The 18528-nt window shown below is 43.8% G+C and overlaps 1 protein-coding gene across 1 annotated transcript in view; it reads right to left on the reverse strand.

Moving 5' to 3' along the window:
* Positions 1–7403: 7403 nt before the first annotated feature.
* The window catches only part of nbas (NBAS subunit of NRZ tethering complex), a 109991-nt gene continuing 98866 nt past the window's right edge, over positions 7404–18528 (reverse strand). Inside the window, exons 50-53 of the mRNA XM_058056689.2 lie at positions 16321–16460; positions 15178–15325; positions 13460–13594; positions 7404–7829 (exon numbers count right to left, since the gene is read on the reverse strand). Of these exons, the coding sequence (XP_057912672.2) occupies positions 7554–7829; positions 13460–13594; positions 15178–15325; positions 16321–16460 (699 nt within the window). The 3' untranslated portion in view covers positions 7404–7553. The remainder of the gene's footprint in view (positions 7830–13459; positions 13595–15177; positions 15326–16320; positions 16461–18528) is intronic.

Here is an 18528-nt window from a genome sequence, read left to right on the forward strand (position 1 = left end):
ATTACATTAAACACAATAAGACACCTACTGCACCACTACTTTTGTGAATTGTATGCGAGTCCCTCTGTGTGTCCTTTTTGTCCAGTGCTGAGAGTCCAATTTGGCTGTAATCGTCCCCTGCCGCCACCACGCCAAGTCAAAGTGATGACATTTGCTGAGGTCTGTGGCTGGTGGGAACGCCACGGTGTCACGCCAACTCTTTTTAATGGCTTTCTCTTTGTATGCTTTTAAAATCCGCTTGACATTTTCTCATCAGGATCCCCGGGGCGGTGCAGTCAGCAGTATGAAATATGCTCGGGTGAGTTTGGTGTGGAAGAAGGCCCTTCAAAGGTCCGTTATCTACAATCAGTGGCTGCTGATGTGTGATGTGCTGGGAGAAGAAGTGGATATAAGACAGTGGAAAAAGGTCAACGCTTGTTCATTGTAGACTAAATGAAGTAGGTCAGGTCAATAGTGTTTGCATGCAGCCGCATGTGCGCCGTCCTCTCCATCTTTCCCGTTTGCCCGTCATGAAGACGAGCCTTTTAGCTCGCTGATGTGCTCGTGCAGGCATCGATCGGCACTGCTTAATACAGCAGACACACACATTTAAAAATTGATTTGTGGCTTCTGTGACTTTCGGCCAGCAAGGATGATTAACCAAGGTCTCATGGCTGGCGGGCCTCGGGAGTGTGTGTGTGAGTGAGTGCAGTGTATACGATTTAATAACACACACTCGTATACAGCTGTGGGAAATATTTAGAGCTGGAAAAAAGTGCTTAGACGGGGTAGAATGAAGCACCTTGCAGGCAGAGTTCAGGGTATCTTAACCACTGTGAAAGCTTATGGATATTTCCATTCCCACTCAAAAAAAAGGCAATTAAATGCAGTAACTGTAGGCAGGGTGGAAAGTTACTCCTAACAAAAGTTGTACAATTTGGAGTTACACAAAAATTCACAGGAAATATATGCCACAAAAGTGGGGATGTAACTATAGGAACATTATTGTGCCGAATAATTATTATTTGTACTGATACACACACTGAAGTCTATCAAGGTTTTATTTAAACAAAGCAACAACATAAACAATACACACAATATACTTTCCTTGGCCAAGCACAACATTGTAAACTGTGCATGCCTTCCCTCGAGTGCTTGCAGCTTCTTGGGCTTGAAAGGTCACATGATCGCGGTAGGCATTTTTTTTTTTAGAGCAAGAGCTTTTGTTTGCATCAGAGTTGGTGTTTTGAAAGAGAGATAGACACAGTAACTAATGGAAAAGGGCAGGGCCACTTGTCCGTGAGTTCATTGGAATACAGGTCTCAATCACGGTTTTGGGATAATTGGAATTTTAAACAGTAATACTAATTGTCGGGAGTTTTACTGCTGTTAATCAGTCATATCGGTAATCGGTATATGCGTTCAAGTTGTCGTTCTATGGGACAAATGCGCAAAGGCGGCAAAAACCCTCTTCCTGCCTGTTTGGAGGCGATAGATGAAGAAATGGATGCACATGGCAATATATGGAGGCCATTTTCATTTACTGCGTGAGTAGCAGGGGTGGCGCAAGATCTCACGGCACAAGAACGTGACAAGATTCCTGGGTCAGGTGGTGAGATTCAGAACGTGACCTAAATCTGAGAGAAAGATACGGTAAAACAGCAGCAGCAGCAGCATTTCCTATCAACTGTGGTTAACTTTCCTTTCACACTTAGGTTACAGTTAGCATTTCCAAACAATGTTCTTCTGGCTGGGCTTGGCTTGCACACAGGAGCATCTCCCGTGTAAATTAACTGGAAGACAAATGCAGGAGTCACAACCGGTCCTCTCTAACAGGCTGATTGTCTTCGCCGTCAGCCAGAAACGGCTCACTCGTCTGCTGGTCTTGCTTTTCCCACGGCAGCAGCAGCAGCAGCAGCACGTAAAGGGAAGGTACTAGGTTGCTAAGGTAACCACTATCCCCGATAATTCCAGGGCGGCTCTCGCATTAGGGTGTTGCACAGGCCAATTTCAGGCTTTGCAATTGGAAGAATTCGTCAGGCCTAGATGGTAGTAGTGTATCCGTACATTTACGATTAATTGTGCGCATATCGTTGAAGTGCATGTACAGTATAGTACATGTTGCAGTCTGCTGCGCTGTATCATACTGACGGCTATATCTAATACAAGCGTATACTTTCCGTATGTTATCTGGCTTTAATGATAAAAAGGAAGGCTGTTCCAAAGTGGATGAGATCGATTCCACATCCAGTAGTCTCTCTGTGATTGATCACGCAGAGAGAGAAAAAAAAAAGTGTTCTTCACGGTGAACGTCAGGTTCAAACAGGCTTCACTCCTCAACGTGATCAAGCACATTATCAGACACTACAAATCACATTATCTTGTGTAATTTAGCCTTCAGTGCTTTCTTTGCATGGCTAATTAAGAGGCCCTGACAGTGGAAGTGATGAAGAACAAGCATCCCTAGTGTCTTCAGTGTCTCATATATGTTGATTTTCATTCTTTAGTGTCTTGTACCTCAAATAATTACTGATATATTCATACTACATACAGTCACACATTGTTTTTTGCTGTCAAAGATCATCTATATGACTGGAGTGCTCTTCTGTTTTATGGATTTACTGCAAAAATACTAATCAAAGATCTTCTATATGCCAGGAGCACTCCACTGTTATTAAGGATCTCCTTTTGGCCAAAGGCCATGTATGTGACAAGAGCACTCTGCTGTTTTAAGGACCTATTGCACAAATACTAGTCAAAGATCTTCTATTTAACAAGAGAGTTCCCCTGTTTTTAAGGACCCACTGCAAAAATATTTTAAGGATCTATTGTGGAAAAAACATGCCAGTCAAAGATTTTCTATAAAACAAGAGGACTGCTGTTTTTCTATGATTGCGTGAATGCAGTCAAAACCTCTGTTTGAACCAATCGTTCGTCCAAGATCCCCTAAGTGACAAAAAAAAGCAAGTCTAAGAAAACACACTCTGACGTTTTTAAGGTTCTACTGCAAAAACACTGCTCAAAGATCCTCTATATGACAGGACAGCTACGGTGTTTTTAAGGTAAAGGACCTAACTCATAAATATTGGTCTTCTATATGACAGGAACGGTATGCTGTTTTTAGGGACTTACTGAAACACTCTCTGATGTCATTGGCCACATTCGTCCCTCGGGTTTCTGCTTGAAGAGCACTATGTACTCTGAAGAAATATGAAGTTCAAGTCTGTGATGCGGGAGCAAACACTCCCGTGATTATTTTGTAGTCCACAGCCTCATGAGGAAGCAGACAAACAGCTTTTGCCTTCCTGGACCTTCAAGCAGCACAGAGTGAATTTGTATGATTTGTGCTCCGGTCATGGTTCCACTCTGAACTCTAATCATGTTCCTCTTGAAACAGAACAGCCGGAATAACTGAAATCCACTCCGCGCCTTTCAGAGCTGGGTATTTATCACAGATAAGCTTGGGATTCGCGCAGCGTCTCTGTAGTCCTTCAGGTTCTTCGACCTCACGGAACAATGGTCAACAATTGTCATCCCATTAGATTTGTTCATTAACTGATTGGTTGGTTTGCTGACTGCTTGACTGATTTATTGGCGGATTATTCAATCAGTCCCAGTGAGTTGATTAGGTGGCTCGTTGACTGACTGATCGGTTTATTGATCGATCAGTTCCATTTGTTTGGTTGGTGGGTTGGTTGGTGACTGTTTCTCTGACTGATCAACCAATCCCGATTGACTGGTTATTGGTTGGATTGGGGGCGGCACGGCGGTCGAGTGGTTAGCACGCAGACCTCACAGCTAGGAGACCAGGGTTCAATTCCACCCTCGGCCATCTCTGTGTGGAGTTTGCATGTTCTCGTGGGTTTTTTCCGGGTACTCCGGTTTCCTCCCACATTCCAAAAACATGCTAGGTTAATTGGCGACTCCAAATTGTCCATAGGTATGAATGTGAGTGTGAATGGTTGTTTGTCTATATGTGCCCTGTGATTGGCTGGCGACCAGTCCAGGGTGTATCCCGCCTCTCGCCCAAAGACAGCTGGGATGAATGAATGAATGGTTGGATTGGTTGACTGATCAATCACACATAGTTGGTGAGCCGATCAGTTGACTGTGTAATTGATCTGTTTGGTTGACTGACTGATTGATGGACTGTTCCATCAATCTCAGTTATATGACTGATTTGTTGACGGATCGATCAATTAGTTGGTAGGCAGACTAATTGGTCGATTGATTGATCAGTCACAGTTGGTTGATTTTGGTTAAGTGAGTGAACCAATTGTATTATTCAACTGTATATTGTTAAAAAATTCGGAACAAAAATATTGTTTTAAAGATATATTGCTATTTAATTGGAAATACACTAAGTCTTTGCTGTAATTTTCTTACTACTCACATCATACTAACTAGTTTTTAACAATATTTTAAGTATTGCAATACAAGTATTGCTATTTAAGTTTAGTTTTTTAGTTTTAGAATATTTATGTGTCCCCAGTATATTGTACACAACACTTAAGTCATTCGGTTTGATTCATTAAAAAAGGACTTTTGAAAGGACTATTAATATGAAATGACAACTTCAGTCAGATTATGTGATAAAAGTGAGTTCAGTCGTAAAAGATATACCGTAGCCTGGGGAGTTGCAGGCAATCAAAGCGTGTTAACCTGGGACAATTCAGAGCCCATCAAAAACGTTTGTTTATGTGGATTGACTGCTGTGTTTGACTGAATAAGGTCCTGATTATGTTTGGGAGCTAATTAGATCAAGCCGATTAATGAATGCAGCACTGTGGCGACTAATTACATCGATGTGCTTGCTGATTCATCCTCCGGAAAAAAAAACAAACACTTTGTGTTGTGCACAACAACAAGGTAGTGGCGCTGCTCTGGTCTTGCTAGCTATTAAATGTACTAGGATTCAAATCAGGAGGAAACTAAAAGGAGCTTCAGGGCAACAAAGGCTTGTCATTGCTTTTATATACTTTTCTACCCTACCCATGAATTCATCCATGGATTTGAGTGACAGTTGGGGGGGACTGATTGATTTGGCTGATGTTTTCATTGACTGACTGGTTGGTTGGTTGGTTGATTCATGGCTTCAGCCATAATTCCGTGGTTTAGAGACTGCTTTATTGTTTGATCATGTCTGGTTGGTCGGGTAAATGGATTGGGTTGGGTGTGTGGTTGACTGACTTGTTGACTGATCCGTAAATCCTGATTGACTGTTGTTTGGCAGAGTGATTGATTTCTCAAGCCCTGTTGATTGTTTCACTGACTGATTGATCAATCTACTGGTCAATTTTGATTTAACTGGTTATTGGGTGGTTGGATGATTGACTGGTTCTTGGTTGGTTGGCAGGTTGACTTGTTACTGATCGATCAATGAATGGAAGTTATGATATCATTAGGCTCCAGCACCCACAGCGACCCGCATGAGAATAAGCGGTAGAAAATGAATGAATGAATGGTTGCTTAGGTGTCTGATTGTTTGACAGAACAAACATGATTAATTGGTTCATTGGCTCATTGGTTGATTAATCAATCAGTGCTCGTTGGGAGACAATTATTGTTGTTGACTGGTTGAATGACTGATTGGTCGATCCCAGTTGGTTGATTGAACAACCAATCCCAGTTAGTGGACTGACTGGTTTAGTGACTGCTCAAGTTGACTAACTGATTGATCAGTCACGACTGACATGTTCTCAATTGGTTATTTGGCAGGTTGACTTGTTGGTTCATTGATTGATGAATGAATGAATTGGTTGCTTAGGTGACTGCTTGACTGAACAATCATGGTTAATTGGTTAGTTGGTTGGTTGATTGGTTGTTGAATTGATCTGACTGACATGCTGTTAATTGGGCGATTGGTTGGGATCGGGATCAACCCAAATTTTGGTAACTAACTAAGTTTTATTCCGGTAAAACTTTAACTTTCACTTTATTACGAGTCACTTCAAGACACCAATTATGAGTTCGATTTTAAACCCGACATTTAAAAGCGTCCATCCACTTTAGGAAAACGTACAAGAAAATCATTTGATGACTGAAGCGAAAGAAAATAATAAAAAAAAGAATGTCAGGATGTTTGGGTCAGAGGGTTGTAATTATCTTAGCACAATGGGAGCTCTGTGGGTAATTATGTTTTTTTTTAAAGTGCATCCATCAGGAGAACAAATGACTTGAACAACCGTTCATTAGCCGTGAAAGTCAGCGACATGTTAACGAGGCCGCCTGTGGAAAGAAACCAAAACACAAAGAAAAGAGCAGAAAAAACATTGGCAGGCGATTGTTGTGTTGTTTCTGTTTATTTCAGCTCTGATGAGTGAGACAGACAACCAAACAAACATCATCGGGCTGTTCTCGCTATCGTTTATAAGATTTTCTATCAAATGTTATTTAATAAGTACTTTTTTTGCCGTCTCCATTCATATTTTTGGATTTTGGAAATCAGAGTATATTAAACAATGCGAGGATGATTTCTACACTCTGTTGACAAGACAAGACGATACACGAGATTGAGTCGATGAGACAGGATTTTAACGCACCCGGCTAAACTCTTTTCTGTGTGTGTGGTAGCGGCCCCGCCTCCACCCACCGAAACAAAGAGACTATAAGGCTGACAAAATGGCTCACTCTGTTCATCCCGTTGTTCTATTTAACCAACCCATCTCTTGCTGCCTGTTTGAAGGCGAAGGACGAGGACAACAGACATGCATGCATGAAATTATGGAGTTCATTTTCATTTATTGCGTGATTCATTTATTTATTTACTATCATCCTAGTCCTCATGCCAAAGAGACTTTTTTTGTCACGTGATCTCGCGAGATCTTGTGACACCCGCAATGATTTCACTAGACTTTTGTCAGATTGTACACAAAATGTAATACACAGTATTTGCAGTTGCATAGTGATGTTTGTTTTGAATTACCAATCTTCATACATTGATAACATTTTCCGGGCAAAAAAAAAATGCGATGCTGTTGCAAAGCTTTTCTGTTGAAGTCAAACTAAGCGCTACCTGTTTGCACCATAAATGGTCATGAGAACACATTCATGGTCACTGACAGAATAAAACTTGTGTTTTTGCTAGAATTTTGTAGTATTTTGCATTAAATTTAATACACGGTCATGAGCTATTTTATTTGCAATGAATACATAATTTGGCAAAACATGAGTGCTTTAAGTGTAAGAAGAGTTTTTTTGTATTTGAATGTCATTTGTGTATTTATCATGATTATTTCAGATGTGCATAAAAGTGAGTTGATGTTTACAGTATGTAAGAACATCACATCATTAGTTGCTATCACTGTTGCTACCACGTGTGCATATAAGAGCGAGAAGGACAGCGTGAGGCTAATTAGTTTTGCAGGAATTAATTTGACGTTATTGGGGTGAAAACAGCGGTGACTAGGCGGCATTTAAAAAAAAAATAACAACAAGGCACCAGAATGCTAAAATTCAGGCGACCAATTGCTTCATCACACAAATACTTTATGCACAAAGAGCGCTCCCACCTTGATTCACGGCTGCAGGATTGCGTGTGACATCATCATAAGACATCCGGGAATCGAACCTCTTCACAGCCACCTCTTGAGAACAGCCAAAGCAGAATTGAAGGTGAATTGTCCCTGATGGGTCCCGCGGTGTGCCAGCAGCAGGGAGCCCGCCTCGGCCCCGTGTCCGGCTTCCAGCAGCTGAGCGGCGGCCTTTTCCACGTCCCAGCCGCCTTCCTGCTGGTGGGCGAGCATGTGGGCGCGGAGGAGCGGGTAGAGGGCCGACGACACGCAGCCCACCAGGAGCCCGGCGTCCAAGAGGAGCCCCAGGAGCTCACCGTCGCACGAAGACGCCATTTCCTGAACGGGACAGACACACATGAACCAGGGCTCATAATAACGTAAAAAGAGGTTGTTCTGTCCTAACATATCCACTGGTGCAGTGAGGCGGAGCTGTTAGCAAACACACAAACACTTGTTGATGTCATGTTTGCCACTTGACGATAGTCCAAATATGGAGCACCTGTATCGTGCTTACGTGCACACATCCAGCACCTAGCCTACGTGCACAGGCGGGCTGCTGTCAGGGTATTTCTGGAGCCGAGGCAGATCAATTATACATGTAGAGATCATGTCTTCATGACGCTCTCTTCTCTCCCTCTGTACGGCTAGACGTGCCTGCCGCTTGACACACCATTCCGCCGTGAAATAACAAAACGGGAACCAGAAAATGGTTACATTTTATGGCAAAACCTTTGCAATTTGGTTGCAAAAATGTCTCCCAAGAAAAATGGCCCCATTTTAAAAGCAGAAAAATCTTAATAAGAAGCGAAATAGGGAAATAAATACAGCAATTTTCCATCAAATCAATCAATTTTGGAGCAAAACTACACAGACAATACAAAGACAAATGTCCCCACCAGAATGGGAGAAAATGGGAAAATTAAGCAATTAAAAAAAAATTACATTTGCAGCATTTGGAGCCTATCCCAGCTGTCTTTGGGCGAGAGGCGGGGTACACCCTGGACTGGTGGCCAGCCAATCACAGGGCACATATAGACAAACAACCATTCACACTCACATTCATACCTATGGACAATTTGGAGTGGCCAATTAACCTAGCATGTTTTTGGAATGTGGGAGGAAACCGGAGTACCCGGAGAAAACCCACGCATGCACAGGGAGAACATGCAAACTCCACACAGAGATGGCCGAGGGTGGAATTGAACCCTGGTCTCCTAGCTGTGAGGTCTACGCGCTAACCACTCGACCGCCGTGCCGCCGCAAATCCATCAATTGTGTGAAAAAAAAATGTCCTTTCTAAGCCAAATGTGCGATAAATAGGGACATTTTCAGAAAAATAACGGAAATCACAGCATTGTAGATGATTTTTAAATATACGAGTTAGAATATGAGAAGTTGACAGGAAATGACATGAAACCAGCACGGGTCAAAATCTTGCAATCTTGTTGTGTGCTTGATATTTTTGTTGCATGACCGTTTTCCTTTGGAAGGACATTTTGGTTTTGTCCAGGCTAAAAATAAAAAATAAAAATGCATTAGACGCTGTGCGTCACAGCAGCCCCGCTTTTATTTTTACTTTTGACGTAACCAGCTCGTCCTCTGTCACTTTCAATCATGTAACCACTGCTTGGTGTCAAGCGTGTGTGTGTGTGTGTGTGTGTGTGTGTCAGATGGCGGGATGGGAGTCAGCAAGAGGAAAGGATGTCTTAAGTAGACGCTTGTGTTGTCTGGTTTTATGATTTAAATGTTAAAACGCGTCTCCATGCATTATATAGCAGCTGTTGTATGTGAAGGCTAAATCCAATGAAGAGGAAGTGGAGGCGAGTACAGGAAAGGAGAAGACGCGCGGCCTCAGGAATAGCAAACTGGCGTGTGAGATATCGACCGGCACGGCGGCGGCGGCAGCGCTGTAGCGCCCCCTGAAAGCAACCTGAGCCGTCTGTCAGCAGGCGTGACAGGCAGGAGATAACAAGCGGTGCAAAGGATTGGCGTGTTACGCCGCAGGTTTGATGTGTGTGTTCACTTTGCCACGCCACATGCCGCACACACCACATACATGAGATAAATACGCCAATTAACACTTTCATTTAATTACTGTGGTCTACAGAAGCAAACAACCGCCTGTGTCTCCAATTAGGTTAAAATAAACCAGCTGTGGCTGTAGGCAACCTCCTGATGCTGTTTTATTTCTGCCACAGGATTGCTGCATTTCAACTAAATGCCACTTTTCTGAAAGAAATGTCCTCCTCGGGTGATTTTAATGACGTCAAATGCAGCGTTCCAACCCCGCACGTTTTCCGCCGGTTTGGCACGTCGCCGCCTCTCAAATGTGACAGCTCGTCATGTCGTACAAAGAACGGCAGCGAGAAGTTTCTGATCTGATTCCAACTCCTCCAAGTCTCCATTTCCACGCCGCCGTGTCACATCTATTTTCACTGTGGCCTGTCAATCCCTCCGCCAGCTTCCCGCAAGAGCCTCAAATCTGCAATCTCTCCTTCCTCACGTCAAGCTGTAATAGCCTGAAGAGTTGTGCACGTGTGTGCACGTGTGTGCACGCAGCCTTGTGTGGCACAACTCTTCCAATCATATAGTTGTACTGTGGGAACTTTTTTGCGACAAAATTGATAAATGTCCCCTTTTTCTTCCCATAGTATGTCAATTTTCCCAGTGGTACAATGGGAACATTCATACCACAAACTTCATCAATTCCCCATATCCCCACTCATCAACATTTTCCCACAATTTTATTACGGGGACATTTGTCTTTCTGGGGACATTTATGCCACAAAAGCGCCACCCCCCCCCCCCCCCCCTTAAAATTTTAGACATTTTTGCTACATTTGCCCATTTCCATGGTGGAGACATTTGTTGATGAGGGGACATTTTTCCACCAAAATTGCTACATTCCCTGTTTTCCTCGTCTCATAATCCCACATTCATTGAGCAGACTTTATTATTTTTTTTACACACACAATTGCTAAATGCAGACCTCACAGCTAAGAGACCAGGGTTCAATTCCCACCCTCGGCCATCTCTGTGTGGAGTTTGCATGTTCTCCCCGTGCATGCGTGGGTTTTCTCCGGGTACTCCAGTTTCCTCCCACATTCCAAAAACATGCTAGGTTAATTGGCCACTCCAAATTGTCCATAGGTATGTATTTGAGTGTGAATGGTTGTTTGTCTATATGTGCCCTGTGATTGGCTGGCAACCAGTCCAGGGTGTACCCCGCCTCTTGCCCGAAGACAGTTGGGATAGGCTCCAGCACCCCCCGCGACCCTCGTGAGGGAAAAAGTGGTAGAAAATGAATGAATGAATTGCTAAATGTCCCCCTTTTCCTCCCGCATTACCATTTTCCCACCTTTGTTGTGGGGACATTTGTCCTTCAAGCACCAGAATTGCTACATTTTTCCCTAAAATTACAGCAATTTTGGCCACAAATGGAATCAATTCGCCATTCCCGCTCCTCATTAACATTTACCCATCCTTATTGTGTAGAAATAAGATTCTATAAGGGGACAGTTATACCACAATTGCCAAATTCCCAGTCCAGTCCTAATTAGAGACCTTGGCCTTCATTTTCTTTTGTAACTATTAACTAAATTCTTTGGAGCATTTCGTATGTACTCTTGTCCTGCCATTGGCTGGCCACCAGTCCAGGGTTTGTACGCCGCCTCTCGACCGAAGTCAGCTGGGATAGGCTCCAGCATACCTGTGACCTTAGTGAGGCTAAGCGACATAGAAAATAAATGGATGGACTCTTATATGAAAAAATGTGTGGGCACACACCTCCTTCTTGGACAATATAGAAGAGTTGAATTACTTTAAGTTGAAAATCATCCATATTCTAGTAAAGGTGATGAGCTGCTGGATTGAAGGAGTCCAAGGGGGGGGGGGGGGGTGGGGGCGGAGGCGTGGGTTTTGACAATGGCTGTTGATGAAAAGCAATATAAATGCGTTGTGCATCATTAAGAACAATGCTTCATCTTGCACCTTATCTCCTCTCATTACTCCTTTGTATCTCTTTGCACACTATTTACCTACCGCACACATAAATACAAAAAAAACAAACCTTTTCCTCCTTTTCTGTGGTATAACACCTTTTTAATTACACGCTAATCCCGGAATTAAACATCCTCTAATCTCAGGGGCATCGCTTTTATAAAAAGAAAGAAATGTGTTTATGGCAAGAGGAACAAAAAGAGCCCGTCATCAAGCCGCCGCCAGGCTCTGCGGAGAGATAACACCTGCCAGTCACGGCGAGCGGCGTTCCGTGTGTTTAATCAGGAAGAGTTGTTGTAAAAGTTGATGAATTCGATGGCGTGACGCCACCCAACGCCACCTCGGGGCTTGTTGATGCCGACATGAAAAGTCAGGTGAATTAGGAGTGACATTTCCAACAATCTCTCAGTGGCTGGCTAATTCATTTTGGCTTGTTATGTCAAAACAAAGCACATTTAAACGACCGGCACAGTAATTGAAAAAGTCGATGAGCGGACCGGCGCTTGATTAAATTCCTCAGGATGCCTGCTGCATTTATGATGGACAAAGCAGAAGCACAATTAACTACACTGCTGCCTGCACAAAGATAACAACACTCTGTTCTAGAAGAGGTATTACCTCAAATACTTCACTCTTATAGTCGCCGGGTGCACCACAACCCGTGTTGGGAAAATGACTCGAAAAATGTCGTTACCATGGAAAGTTACTTTTTTTTAAACATTCTATTCAGGACTTCTTCCAGAGGAATAGGTTCACTCTTGGACCATCCAGATTTTAATCCAATTGACAACATTAAGGGATGGATGGCAACGGAGGTTTACCAAAATGGACATCAGTTCCAGACAGCAAATGGCGTCCGTGAAGCCATCTTCACCACCCGGAGCAACATTCCCACTAGTGGCATCAAGCGTGTCTAAAGCCATTTTGCAGCTGATGAACAAGAAAGGTGCAGCTACTCATTACTAACTCCTTTTTCATGTAATTTCAGGTTTGCGTTCTTGTTAGCATGTTGACAAAGGGCACAGGATTACTCCTTTCCACTTTCTCATGCATTCCAAATCATTATTAGAATTAAAAAAATGTACTTCTGTATAATGACTTGTATATTTTGGAAGCCTCTGCAATGATCACATACATTGAATGAAGCCATTTCAGTGAAGTATAATGAGGAGGATGTCTCCCTAATTTAACATCATACCGGGTCAGTCATACTTCGCTACAACAGTCCTGTCACGCTCCATCCTGTTCCGCTCTAATTTCACCCTTTCTATACATTTCCTCTCCCCGCAGCTTTGCATTTTCTTTTTCCCGTTCAACCCATCCCTCGTTTGTGGATGGTGTCTTGGCGCACTGATCCAGGAGCAGTGTGTCGTCTCATTAAAAGGAGGGTTCCTTACCTTTAATAGCGAGCGTTTCTCTTATCAGATCCCGGGAACAAAAGGAGGGTCTGAGAGTTTGTTATCTGATCAGGCAACAGTGGAGTGGCCTACAGGGGCTCCCACTCATTAGTGGCTTATCTAACGTAGCCTTGCTGATACCACACTGCCTGTGTCAAGTGCAGGACTGCTACCTCCATTTCCCATGAAACAACCAAGATGGTTTTTATCGCTTTGCGGTGCGGCAGTACAGCCGCTCTGTCCATCGATGTTTACACACATTTGATTTAAAGCGGGTGATTTCTCATTCACCATGGGTGCATTGTTTGGCTAACGTCACCAATTTGAATGTTTCCAACGGCGTCATGCTTATATTGCAAGGGTACAGCCAATGTGTTTGAGGACACTTTGGAAACAATAGTATTCAAGTCCACTTTTATCCACATTTGATGTACCCTGGGTGTTTTTCATCCACCATGGGTGTGTTTACTGCAAGTCCAGAAACTGGCATTTGTCTATAAGGTCAGGTTTGTATTGACTGGCTAGATGTGTTCTTTCAATCACATGTCCATTGTCCATCGACAGACTCACTGTGCTCATGCCGTTGATGTGATCCAAAGTGAGCTGCAGCAGCTCGCCGTCGCCGCTCTCAGCCATCAGCTTGAGCGCAGGCTGCCGGAGGCTGGGCTCGTGTTGTAGCAGCAGGTCGGCCATGCTTCTGATACACTGGAGGAGTGGGGGGCGGGGGCAGACGATAAACGTGAGGGAAATGTAATAAAAGTGTGCATACCGCATAGCCATCCAGTTAAGTAATGCCTTTAAGGAGCTGCATGCAAGCACACGCTGATATCTGGATATCACCATGCAATCTGACTCCTCTGCCTTCATTGCGACACATTCAAATGAAAGCCAAACCGAGGAAAAGACCGCCTCCTCCTTCCCACGCAGACAGCGAATAGCATTAGTGCTAAACTAATATCGCAGAATGACATTAGGCTCAGCGGCGCTCGGCGGGCTGTGAATAGCATTAGAGGATGCAGCTAAAGGTCAGCTAGCGCCTACGGTAGATTTGCGGGGAGAGCACTGGGCCGATGCTAACGCGTCGCCGCCAGGTTTCACGCCCTAATAAGCTCCTGGATGACGACAGGAATACAAACCGCCACATTACGGCCGTAGTGGCTGAATGAAAACAATCAGTCTCCCTACCGACCATCCAACTTTACTACTTTTTAAGGTAAATGTTACATTTAATACAGAGCAGTGATGAAGTGAAATACCTACTCATAGTATTGAGCGAGCTAACAACCTACCAACCAAACTCTCCTACCCAAGCTCACAAGCTAGCTACTGTAGTTACCGTCCTTTGAACTTTACTACTGCCTGCCCCAGGCTAGCAAGCTAGCTATTGTAGTTACCGTCCTTTGAACTTTACTACTACCCTACCCAAGCTAGCAAGCTAGCTACTGTAGTTACCGTCCTTTGAACTTTACTACTACCCTACCCAAGTGAGCAAGCTAGCTAGTGTAGTTAGCGTCCTTTGAACTTTACTACTGCCTGCCCCAGGCTAGCAAGCTAGCTACTGTAGTTACCGTCCTTTGAACTTTACTACTACCCTACCCAAGTGAGCAAGCTAGCTAGTGTAGTTAGCATCCTTTGAACTTTACTACTGCCTGCCCCAAGCTAGCAAGCTAGCTACTGTAGTTACCGTCCTTTGAACTTTACTTCTACCCTACCCAAGCTAGCGACTGTAGTTACCGTCCTTTGAACTTCACTACTACCCTACCCAAGCGAGCAAGCTAGCTAGTGTAGTTAGCATCCTTTGAACTTTACTACTCCCCTACCCAAGCTAGCAAGCTAGCTACTGTAGTTACCGTCCTTTGAACTTCACTACTACCCTACCCAAGCGAGCAAGCTAGCTAGTGTAGTTAGCATCCTTTGAACTTTACTACTCCCCTACCCAAGCTAGCAAGCTAGCTACTGTAGTTACCGTCCTTTGAACTTTACTTCTACCCTACCCAAGCTAGCAAGCGAGCTATTGGAGTTACCGTCCTTTGAACTTTACTACTACCCTACCCAAGCTAGCAAGCCAGCTACTGTAGTTACGGTCCTTTGAACTTTATTACTACCTTACCTACTTCAAGCCATGTAAATTACCAAAGGAGTGGGGTGTAATATAAAATTTAGCCTTGGCTCTGTATTTTTTCATTTTTGGAGTGATTTCCTTCTTCCCAACAACAAACAAAGTAGTCCATCAAAGGTTGGCTCCTCTATCATGAAAGAAACGTATTTAAAAGGGGGGTGTTGTTTACCTGCGAGGGGAGCTTATGCTTGCTGTTGTACAAGGACCGCACCATGGTCACAACCTGCTGACCCAGGTCCACATCAACCTCCGACCCCTGGCAGCGGGGCAGCATTGCTGTAGTCAGCACCACCCAGGGGTTACGCTGCGATTGCACCCTGGAGACAGAAAGCGAGCAGACGTGTCACCGACTTCATAACCCCGGCTTGTCCAGACTTTCTCCAGCCAAGGCCACATCGGGAAAAATGAAAGGATGCCACTTTGCTATTTTATATTTTGTCATATAGGTAAAAATGCTACTAAAATGACTACTACTACTATTTTATTACTGTATTCTCTCCCACAGACTTGACCCCTGACATCACACATCATACACCTGCAATGAGCTGTGCTTTTTGGAGCCACTAGAGGGCGGCTTCCAACACTAGCATCCTTTCATCCCCTTTTGCTGCTTTTCCAAATAATTAGCTTCCTCCAAGGTCACTCAATAGCATTTAAAAAAACATGACCTTCAAGGATATTTGTTTTAAAACAGTGATTTAGAGAGGCTAATTACATTCCCAGATGTTGCTATTAGCATTATCATTAGCATGGCGAGGAGTCAACGCTACATTAAAAAGCCACAGTCGACAGCTGGCTAATAGCGAGGTTAGCGTTATGACCTCATTACATCTGCATGAAGCTTCCACTCATCACGAAGCCGAAGCGCTTTCACTTTCCTACTGTCGCTCGTGCATCACTCGAGCTTCTGAGGAGAGAATATAAAACGACTGGGAGAGGAACATCGGTGTAAACATAAGGAAAAGGCTTCAACTCCATAGGCAGATGTTGTTGTGTTGCTGCTGATACATTCTTGCTAATGTGGCAATCGTTAATGTCACATTAAGGTGACAAGGTGGCTGCTAATTAAGCAGCGTAGATGATTACCAAGGAGGTTTGTTTATTTGAGAGCTGCATGACATAAAAACTCATAAAAGCATGTCCGTAAAACTGCAGAGAAGCAAGAGATGGTCGCTCGAAAGTCAAGATGCAAAGTCAAGTGTTCTACAGGAGCGTTTTACCTTGGTTTTTCATTGCGAGAGCACACTGATGACCATTTGTTTTGTTGGAGCCTATCCCGGAGTGGGACTCACTAGCATAAATAACATCTTACACGTCTTCTTGCATCATGGGCGGCCAAGCTTGCAGGAGCAGGATGAGCGTCTGGAAGTCTTCCCACTTGTCTGCGACCTCCAGCAGATGGAGGAAGAGGCTGTACCTTTTCTCCTCACTCTCCACATCTTCCATCTCCACCTGGGAGGAGGACCAGGACACATCATGTGGGTTGGTTCATCAGTAATAAGGTGGGTATGTTGGTATGGTTTGGCTGGTAGGGAGGGTCGGTAGCCTGGGAAGCAAATCGGTAGGTAGCTTGGCAGTTAGGTCGGTCATTTCATGAGGAACTAGATGGACATGTTGGTAGTATGGAGAGGTAGACAGGCAGGAACTGTTGGTAGGTGGCTGGGTAGTCAGGTTGGTAGATAGATGTTGTGTGTATAGGTAGACAGGTGGGTACACTGCTAGGTAGGCAGTGACATAGGCAGGTCCAAAGGCTTCATGGTTAGGTAGGTTGGTTCACAACCAGTTAGAAGGGTATGTTAGTTGGGTATGGTAGATTCATGTGTAGGTGATGTTGGTAGGGTATGAGTAGGTTGGCGCATGTATAGGTAGACGGGTAGATGCACTGGTAGGTAGGATGTGGATAAGCAGGCATTTGGCTTCATGGTTAGGTAGGTAGGTTTACAACCAGTTAGATGGGTATGTTAGTAGGGTATGGGAGATTCAGAAGTAGTAGATGCTGGTAGGGTACGGGTAGACTGGTAGGTCGGGAGCTAAATAGAATTGGCTTCATGGTTAGGTCGGTTGGTTCAAGACTTGTTAGATGGGTATGTTGGTAGGGTATGGGTACGTACACAGGTAGGTATGAAGGCAGGAACTGTAGGTAGTTGGCTGGATAATCAGGTTGGTAGATAGGTTCGTAAGTCATTAGATGTTGGGTATATAGGTAGATGGGTGGGTATACTGCTATGTAGGTAGAGAGGCTTCATGGTTGAGTACTATAGGCTGGTTCACAACTAGTCAGATGGGTATATTGGTAGGACATGAGTAGGTAAATGTACAGAATATAGGCAATAGTTAGAAATGGGTGGCTGGGTGGTTAGGTAGGTAATTCATAAGTAGTTAGACGGGTATGGCTAGACTGGTAGCAGATGTAGGTAGTGCAGTTGGCTTCATGGTTCACATGTAATGACTAGATGGGTATGTTAGTTGGTATTGACTTGTGGGTATGCATCTGGGTGGTTAGGTTTGCAGCTAATTCATAAGTAGGTAGATGGGTATGTTGGTAGGGTATGGCTAGCCTGGTGGTTATGTAGTCAGGAAGTGTTAGTAGGTGGCTTCATAGTCAAGTAGGTTGGTTCATCAATTTTGAGACGGGTATGTAGGTAGGGTATGGGCGGGCTGGTGAGCAGGTGGTTTGGGTGACTAGATGAGTATGTTAGTGAGGTATAAATGGTGAATGTAATTATTGAGAGGAGCGATTGGTGGGTTTACATAATGAGAGCTTTAGAAAGCAGTCAGGCCCTTTTAGACATAGTTAACATTCCGTTTGTGTCGCCCAGCTGACCCCCATCTCTGGAAGGTTCAGCTGTATTCATTTCTAGCCTGGCCCTCCGTCACTGAGAAGATAGATGACACACGCCGCCAGTCATGCGGCGTCCATTTTTTCCTTCTTCGTTTAAATGAGACAAAGCTCTCAGAAGCTAAATGAGTGTTATTAAAGACTGCGGCCAGACTGAGGAGGCGTTAATTATCCATTAAAGCAGCGTGTGGTCCACAGTAACAACATTACTACTCAATGAACAGCAACACTTTTCCCTTCAGCGTTACATCAAGATAGATGACAGCAGCTTTAAAGACGCGCGGCTACGTTTCAGCACAGGGCCACAGTTTTGCTAATAAAACCCGTCTGAATACAATCCTGCTCACTTTATAAGCCCCAGTACGACATTAGCGGCCGCATCATTGGCTACACCCACTCAATTTCAGACAACGGATTCATAGATCTCATACTAGTGTCGTACATTGGTGTTTCTAACACCTGCTTTAGATTTTTTCATGGGGGGGCGACTGTTGTCAGTGCGATGCAGACAAAAAGTAAAGCAATACAAACATTTTCCATCAATAAATAATACATATTTGCTGACTTATTAATGACTTACTTAATAATTACTAGCACAAAATAAAGCAATAAAATGTGTTTTATAATATTTAAGTAGTAAACACATTTTAAAGTAAATATTCATTATTTCATTAAATTATT

This window comes from Doryrhamphus excisus, linkage group LG19, assembly GCF_037039965.1.
Source record: "Doryrhamphus excisus strain RoL-2023G ecotype Guam linkage group LG19, RoL_Dexc_Guam_v1.1, whole genome shotgun sequence".
Classification (NCBI taxonomy): domain Eukaryota; kingdom Metazoa; phylum Chordata; class Actinopteri; order Syngnathiformes; family Syngnathidae; genus Doryrhamphus; species Doryrhamphus excisus.